The 8,774-nt window shown below is 38.7% G+C and overlaps 1 protein-coding gene across 1 annotated transcript; it reads left to right on the top strand.

The window, feature by feature from the left end:
- The first annotated feature begins 7,040 nt into the window (after window positions 1-7,040).
- LOC101860394 lies at window positions 7,041-8,045 on the top strand. Its single transcript, XM_005093801.1, has one exon. It carries the CDS (start codon window positions 7,041-7,043, stop codon window positions 8,043-8,045), a length of 1,005 nt encoding a protein of 334 aa, XP_005093858.1.
- Window positions 8,046-8,774: the final 729 nt, after the last annotated feature.

The raw sequence follows: 8,774 nt of genomic DNA, 5'->3' as shown, positions 1-8,774 counted from the left end.
CTTGGAAGTGTATCCTTAGCTTTTGGATCGTATCTCTCTTCACATTGAAAGCTCTAGCGACAGCAGAAACCGTCGCATTAGCTCTCAGCATGCCAAGAGCTTCAAGACGTTGCGCATCACTGAGACGAGGCATCGTATAAAACAAAATTGAAAAGAACAAACCCAAAAATTTTTGACGGCACACGTTGAAGTGTGTAACGAAGAAGGAATAAAAGTAAAGGCATTGTACACTTTCAAGAATAAACGAGAAAACATGTTTTTGGCCAAACATGCTGTGAACACTTTTTACAACAACAAAATAAACAAACGTTGTTCTGACTAACTTTCTAAAGTGACTCAAGCTCAGAAAGTCAATCGACAAGTCAAAATTCGCGAGACTACTCATACAGCACCGATTTGAAAACTGCCCACTTTCTTTTGCTCGCCAGTATATATCCAATATAGCTGATTGCAAAGTTTTGCGTTCCATTCAATTTTGGTTGAATTCATTTCTAAACTTGATAATTCTCTAACAGGTCCATTGATTTTATTTTTGTTCACAAATCTAATGTCCGCTTTGTTGAATTATATTTGTGTCATGTTTTGTTGAAATTGCTTCAAAGATGGCCGAGTTATTACCATTTAAACGAGTCTTTTTCTTTAGACACCCGGTACCTTAAGAGCATCCTTTCCAGACCTGTTAGTACATGTATCTACAATGAAGGCGACAAAGGCATCGTTAAAGGGGACCTAGCATGTGGGGGTTTAACGCAAAACCATGAGGGAGAGAAGGTCATTAATTAAGCTGACCCCCAAGTTGAAGGTGTACTGAGCAATTGTGCTTCCTAACTGCGAGACGTGGATGAGTTACGAGCCCTGTGCCAGAGAACAGCAGCGCCTCCACAAATTCTGCCGAGGAAGCTGCTCCGAATCACCAAGCAGGACAAAGCTTCTAATACAGAGGTTTTTGCTCTTGTGGAACTGCTAAGCACCTTCAACCCGCTTGGGAAACCCCAAGCCAGATGGACGTCCTACCTGGCAGACGTGAGTAGATAGCAAGAAAAAAAAAGCGTTTTAGGGACATCTCATAGTTTTGAGATCGACCAAAACTCCTGAGAAACTTAAGCGAAAGAACGTGAACACTATTTCCATCTTTCTGCTAGGACTATGTGTTCCTCTAAGTCCAAGTAGGCCCTTACAGGCAAATTTGAAGCAGCCCTCCTCCTAATTAATCTAAATGTGTCGATTGGGGCGTAATACATCAATAATTTCTTTTAAAATTACAACAGTTGAGAAATATATTAATATATAGGTCTAATGGAAAGCATAATGTGGATTCGGCAATACCTTTAAACTGTGCCTATGGATCTATACCAGTCAAATTCTCCATGCAATTAGTAATGTTGTTGTGTTGTAGAGTAATGTTCTTTCTCGGGTATCCAGGTCTCTTTAGGTAAGTTGGTATCCAGTCTTATGGAGCTAACACTTTACACCTCAGCTGCTCATGGGAACTGCACTAACGACTAATTTCGAAAAATAAAAAACTATAGCAATTTTCTGAACTGTCAGCCAGCTATCTTCACGAATGTGCTTGTCATCGTGCTGAATGTTTGTTTGTGACTTTGAAATTTGCCATCACCCTTCACTTGCTTGTCTTTCAGATTCGTCTGTCCCACACACCTGCTTTATTGTCACAGTATATGCAGCGACGAGTTTGTTGACATTTTTGTGTGGAATTCTTTCCTTTAGACAGGTCGTGTCTGTGTTGTAGCAGTCATGTGCTTCGCTGTCGCACACGGGAGACCAGTATCTCGATTTTAATTGCTGGGATGGTGTATCCCTCTCACCCTAGGTAGGTCCTGACAAGCCTACTTCCTTAAGGATTTAAATAGTGTCGATAGGGTGTAATAACACCTACATTAAGAAAAAATAATCTTTCCTTAAGCATGTAAATTAACGTAAACACTGTATGATCCCATGCTAACTTTGACCATTTCTTGACGAGGGGCTTTCAATAAGTCTTAAACTATGCAGGAACGTGTAGAGTGTGATTTCTATCATTCTAGAACGCCGCATGGGGAGTTTTCGAAAACAATTATGAGAACTTAAAACCACTTTGTATGCGTCGTACTTGAATGCCAAAAGATAGCACCAATTTCGATGGAAAAAATGTCGACAACGGACTTTTTAAAATATCGCTCAAAGTTCGAATTTGACAATCATTATTTTAGGACTATAATGCACAAATGAAGATCAAATTATGAAAACATAGCAACAACAAGTAGAAGATAACCACTTGTTCAAATCTTGTAACGTTTCATTTCTTTTTGCATTCATTCATATTTTAAGCAATAATTTACCTCTTTGAAAGCACTATGTACAGTTTTGTGCTATTGAAAATTGCATATCACATACTTTAGCCTTGATTTGTCATAATCACCTAATCATTTCCCATTTAAACTTGCTACATTCACGTATTAAAGGGAAGTAATATAGTGGTAGTGGTAGTGGTAGTAGTAGCAGTAACAATAGAAATGGCAGTAGTAGTTGTAGTAGTAATGGTAGTAATAGTAGTAGTGTTAGCTGCAGCAGAAGCAGCAGCAGCAGCAGCAACAGTAGTAGTAGTAGTAGTAGTAGTAGTAGTAGTAGTAGTAGTAGTAGTAGTAGTAGTAGTAGTAGTAGTAGTAGTAGTAGTAGTAGTAGTAGTAGTAGTTGTAGTTGTAGTAGTAGTAGTAGTAGTAGTAGCAGTTGTTGTAGTAGTAGTAGTTGTAGTAGTAGTAGTAGTAGTAGTTGTAGTAGTTGTAGTAGTAGTAGTAGTAGTAGTAGTAGTAGTAGTAGTAGTAGTAGTAGTAGTAGTAGTAGTAGTAGTAGTAGTAGTAGTAGTAGTAGTAGTAACATAGAGATTGTTTGAGACATATACGGGGAAACGGAGAGAGAGAGAGAGAGAGAGAGAGAGAGAGAGAGAGAGAGAGAGAGAGAGAGAGAGAGAGAGAGAGAGAGAGAGAGAGAGAGAGAGAGAGAGAGAGAGAGTACTGCTAATAGTAAGGGGGAACGTGGCATACCTTTATGCCAGTTCAGTTGTCAAACAAAATGTAGAAAAAACGCAGATATACTCGTAGAATTATAGAATTATTATATCAAGTTTCCACTTCTGACACAACAGAAAACTGTTTTCCATGTCTAATAAGGAGCAAGAACGTTCACCAGAAATGCAGTAACTATAAATTAAATATCGACACAACTTTCAGTGGGCTAAAGTTTTGCCGCTGCTTAAAAACTTAACTTTCTGGTTAACGTTTGGGTTCGAACCAGAGCCAGGTCTTGGATTACTCAGTCGTATTCATGAATCGTTTTCTATTTTTCGTCCTTGCTTGTTTCACTGACGAGATATCAAGAGCTCTGCTGTCTAAATGATCTATACGGAGACTGTGTCAAGTGGAACACAGAGATTGACAAAAGAGGAAAAAAATAAAACAAAATCACTTGAGTTGTGAGTGTTCTTTAATAATACAGAACAAATTATGATTATGGAACCACTGTCCGGAAAACGGAGCTATGCACACTATGTACAAATTCAGTTGTAGAAAAGGATGATTATTATTATCTAAAAAAAAGGGCATTGTGCTTCAACCTAGCTTATGAAAGAGAAGTAAAAAGTGTCTTACATAAACACATCCCTCCCCTCTCAGTCTCTCTTGCAAAATCGATAATGCTGTGGTATTTGTATACACAGCAAAACCACACTAGAAAAAATCCCCAAAGTCCTGACCCCTGAAACTTTAATCACACTTATAAAGAATAATAACTTTATGAAAAGTACAACCAAATAAAGGGATCGTATACTCATAGCTGTTACGTTTCATTCTCTGTCACCAACGAGGATGGAACAAAAAGAAGAAAAGAGAAGAAGTAGAAATAATCACTGAGTTTTCACACGGCTGTTGGTCCCAGACACCTGGAAACTGGCCTGGATCCTTTGCATCTGGCACAGGGGGCCACTGTTTAAAGGAGACCGAGTTTTAACAGACCTATGCCATGTTCTATTACACGTCATTGTAGCCTCACGTGTCGGGACCACTATAGTGTACTTTGACGCCCTTTTCTTAGGCATAGCTGTGAGTATTTCCCTCAGAACATCAGTATTAATACAAGCATGCTAAAAGGCCAAAGTGCATTTCATAAAACTAAGTGACACGCGTCTTTTAACTACAACGAAAGGTTGAAGCACATTAATCTCAAACTAATATCAAAAGTTCTCATTTTAAATAATTTTAATGGCCACAGGATAGCATAATTGGAAGAACGGAACATCTAAATCAGCTTTAAAAAACTTTGATTCCTGTATTTTTTTTCAACAATGGTAATAATCATCTTCTTAAACTAACTTTAGAATACATTCAAGATATCACTTTGAATATTATGAAGACTGCCCGTCCCTAACCATTCACTGCGAGGAGTTTACCCCCTTTTAATTTGTCTGGCCAGTTTTTCATATTAATTATTCCTCTTCTTGACTCAACAGCCCCGGTGCTGAAACTTCAACTAGTGTACTTGCCATGGCAGATGTCTGACATATGCAATATCTGAAATGAAACTAATAACAGACAAGTACGGCGAGTAAAAACTAAATTGCACATTTATGTTGAAATGTAAAAATTACGTGCGGATACATTATGAATACCGAACCGTATTCGCTTGCAAATACACAGGGAAAACATGCGTTCAAACTCGCATGAGAAAAATGAAACGAACAATTGACATGTAGACCTAGAGAAAGAATTAGTGCTTTGGAAGTACGAAAAGATTATTTGTTGCAATTGTTTTAATATGCTTCCATTTTCACTTTGAAGATCCTGTAGGTTGGCTTCTTTGTCACTGCCTCCCAGGACCAATTCACGCTCTTCGGGATGCATCCCAACAAACGGATGGAGATACTCACTGCAATATACTCGAGAATCAAATTCTTCACATCTTTACAGTTCAAAGTGAACAGCAAAACTCTTGCACATTAGATGCTGATGATAAAGCAAGCACTTTTTGGAAGATGTTAAAGTGCCGCATTATCATTTTGCTTGCATTGATCTCGATGAGTGAGATGTCACGCGCCCCGAGTGAAAACGGTCCATCTGCAACACGTTAATAGTTGTAGATAAAACCTTTTTGACTTGGGGCCCGTGAGTGTCGTAAGGCTTTCTCATTGAGTTGTCAGGCGTTTTGTGAAAGTAAGTGGTCATGGTCAATTGTCCCACATACGAGTGTAATTATGAATTTACGTCTTAAACTAAAAAAAAAAAAAAAAGAATTTATGGCAACAGCAAGGACAGGTATAACTTTGTAGTTTTCAACTGACGGAGGCGATATTTCTTTTCCTGTCAGAGATAAGGGTACATTCAACTGTAGCAAAGAGAATTGCCTTTTGCTGAGGAAAAACTGATTGGAAAGAATCGGCTTTTTTAATTTAATGAAACGGTTTTTATTTTTTTTCAACCCACTTTTCAAAGGGTTAAATCTCAGTAAAGTTGAGGAACTCTTTGTATTGTCTCCAAGAGACAACCCTCTTACGTTTTCAGTTGGAATAAATGGAGCTGATAATAAGAAATGGGTAGGATAATATTATGCTGTGAAGATGATACTGATACAACTACTTTAAATACCAACTAGTCGAATCAGTTCAGCAGATACATTGTCTACGAGAGAAATCAGAGCAATGACAATGTTTCCAAAACAAAGAATGGCCAAAGTAAAGAATACTCGAAAAGACTGGACAATCGCAAAATACTTCAATATATAAAAACAACGAAAAACGAACTTAATCCCTGGCATGGCCGATTACTCGATACTAAAACAAAGTGTAGATTTAGTGAAGAAATATTAGTAACACGTTGACCTACTACGATGATCTGTACATATAAAGAAGCAATAAAACAGTACTCGCACAGCTACACAACTCTTCAAATATTCTGGCCATATACAAAACTGGAAGTTCAGTTAAATTATTTAACATATATGTTCTTTCGACACCCTTAAGTGCAACACCCTCACAGCGACGATCCAGGAAATGACGACAGCATAAAGACAATAAAGCAAATCATAGATTTTATATGAAGAAAGCACTGCAAAATAGACATAGCTGTCAAAAACTATGTCTTTGGGGAGTGAAGATGCACCTTGATAGGACCTCAAGTGTGTATTTTCCACATTCAACAACTTGCTTTTTTCCTTAAGTACTATCATTATCCTTCCACCACAGCCCTCAACTCTCGAAGGCGTGACTTCCCAAGCACCTTTCCCAAAAGATTATCATTTAAAGGGAAATATAATGATCCACTTTATTTCGAACCCTTTAGCAATCTTTGTGCGTTTTTAAATGGCAATTGAAAATTGGTTCCTAAATAGCTATTCATTGTACTGAGTGTTTTTGTTAAAAAAGTACATTAACACATAGACACCGCTTCAATTGCCTTGCTAAGCTATTACCGCTCACAAAAGACATAAATGATCGAAGACATTGTAATTACTTCCAGTAGTTTATAGTGTATACTCAAACAGACGCAAAAATTAGTCTTTGAACAGCGGTGCGAGCATCAGTGTCTCTTTCTCTACGAGGTATATTGAATTCATTGCATTGGGGTGTGCTGAACTTTATTGACCTCTTCCGTCAATTTTCGGAACTGAAATTATCACTTTTGCAACCAGATGCATGTATTTCATGCAACATTTAATCACAGTCCCACTTTGTCTAAATCCGTAGATTGACATGCTGACATGTCTACGCCAGACAGGGCTATATAACTTTTACAGTATCTCGTTCATCATTTTCATTTAGATATTTTTCTCCAGGGAGTTGTGCATTGCATGGTGCCTGTGTCCGTGTAGTCATTAACTTCTTACCATAGATAAGAAGGGATTTAGCTTAAGATTGCTTTATTTTCTTTCATTCAGTATAAACATTGGGTGACACCCGGGAACTAAAATCTACTTAAAGGAAATAGACACAGATTACAACAAAAAACCCAGAGAAAATAAGTAAGATGAGTAACCAGTCACTCCATAAAGTAGAAATGGAAGGTCTTCTCAGTGATGAAGATTTTGCCATCTTTCAGCACGTGAACGCATACGCTGGAATCACTTTCTCTGTCCTAGGTATAGGTTCCAACTTTCTAAACATCAAAACGTTTGTTGCTATGGGACTGGACGATGCTGTCACAGTTTCGTTCCTCGGCCTGTCCATCTCGGATTTCTTTATATCCATCATCATGTTCTGCATCGGCATCTCGATGAGCTTCCATGCCATAGAGTTGTCCCTGGGAATACGCTACACCTACGACCCATTTATGATCGTCCTGTTTTTTACAAACGTCGGAATAGCCCTGTACATTGTCACTGTACTGACCACTCTTTACCTCGCCGTGGCGAGATGTATGTGTGTGGCGAAGCCGTTGCACTTCAAACATGTCTTTACCAAGTCTAGATCCATAGCCATCCTCACTGTCTTTTTCGTGTTCTGTGTTGGAATCTACATACCAGTCTTTAACAGTCTTGGCATTGCCAAGACGTTTAATCCAGTACTCAACGGTACGCGTTACACCATTTGGTTTCGTCAGGGAGACGAAGAAGCCAAAGACGTCATATACTTCATCACCCACGTCGTCATCCCTTTTGGCACTCAGATTATCGTCATTGTATGCATCGTTGTCATGGCCTGGAATCTTATTCAATCCTCCCGGTTCAGACAACAGACATCTAAAAGCCAAGCCGACGGAAAGGAGGCGGAAGACGCCAATAGCAGCAGCGTCAAACTGTCGGGTAAAGAACTACAGGCTGTACAACAAGTCGTTCTTATCTCCATTATCTTTGCCGTGTTCAACATGCCCATGATCCTTATAGGAGTCTTCGGTATTACAGAGCCAGAGTTTGATGCAGTCTGGGGCAAGCACAGGTACGCGCGAATGTACTATGCTGGACATTTCATGCGACGCGTGTGCGAGCAAATCAATAGTGCTGTCAACATTTTCATCTACTACAGTTACAATACAAAATTTAGAAAGTTTTGTAAGTTCTGTTGATAAAATATGAACACAGGCAGACACGATTTTCAAAATACGTCTGTATTGTGTGTTTATGCAACTTGGTAATCAATTCCGATTTGCACCCTTAGCGGAACTACAAAACCTTGAAGGTAAATAAATTTGATAGTTGTTTTACACCTTTGTCTGCATTGGTATCATACGGTGACTTTGAACATGACGTTTTGGCTCTGGAGGCATACAGATAAATTGAGAATTGTTTGTTTCTGTTTCGGCTAAATGTTGTCATCCTCTTCCTCGTCGTCGTCGTCGTCGTCGTCGTCGTCGTCGTCGTCGTTGTTGTTGTTGTTGTTGTTGTTGTTGTTGTTGTTGTTTCTATTGCTTTGTGTTGTATTGTTATTTTTCTTTCTATATTAATTATACGTTTTCTTTGGAGACAGTAATTCATGGAGTAAAACACTTGACTATGAGTAGTGTGGTTTCGAGTTTTAACAGTACCCCCTTTCGCAAAACGCTGCAACATTGCCACATCTTCACTACGTCATTGGTTTGCCCTAAGAAGAGAATTTATGGCTCATTTCCATAGCATGAAGATGTCGTGATTATATCACTTGTAGATTTGTAAGCTCTGCTCAAATTCCAGATACCCTTCTGGCTTTTGTACATGCATCTTGCTCTACCTGAACTTAGAAAAATACAAGGAGCTATGAAAACATACGCATACGAGAAAGCAAAAGAAGAAGAAGAAGAAGAAGAGAGAGAGAGAGA

This window comes from Aplysia californica, unplaced genomic scaffold, assembly GCF_000002075.1.
Source record: "Aplysia californica isolate F4 #8 unplaced genomic scaffold, AplCal3.0 scaffold00069, whole genome shotgun sequence".
Taxonomy (NCBI): Eukaryota; Metazoa; Mollusca; class Gastropoda; order Aplysiida; family Aplysiidae; genus Aplysia; species Aplysia californica.
This window is presented reverse-complemented; position numbering and strand designations above follow the sequence as displayed.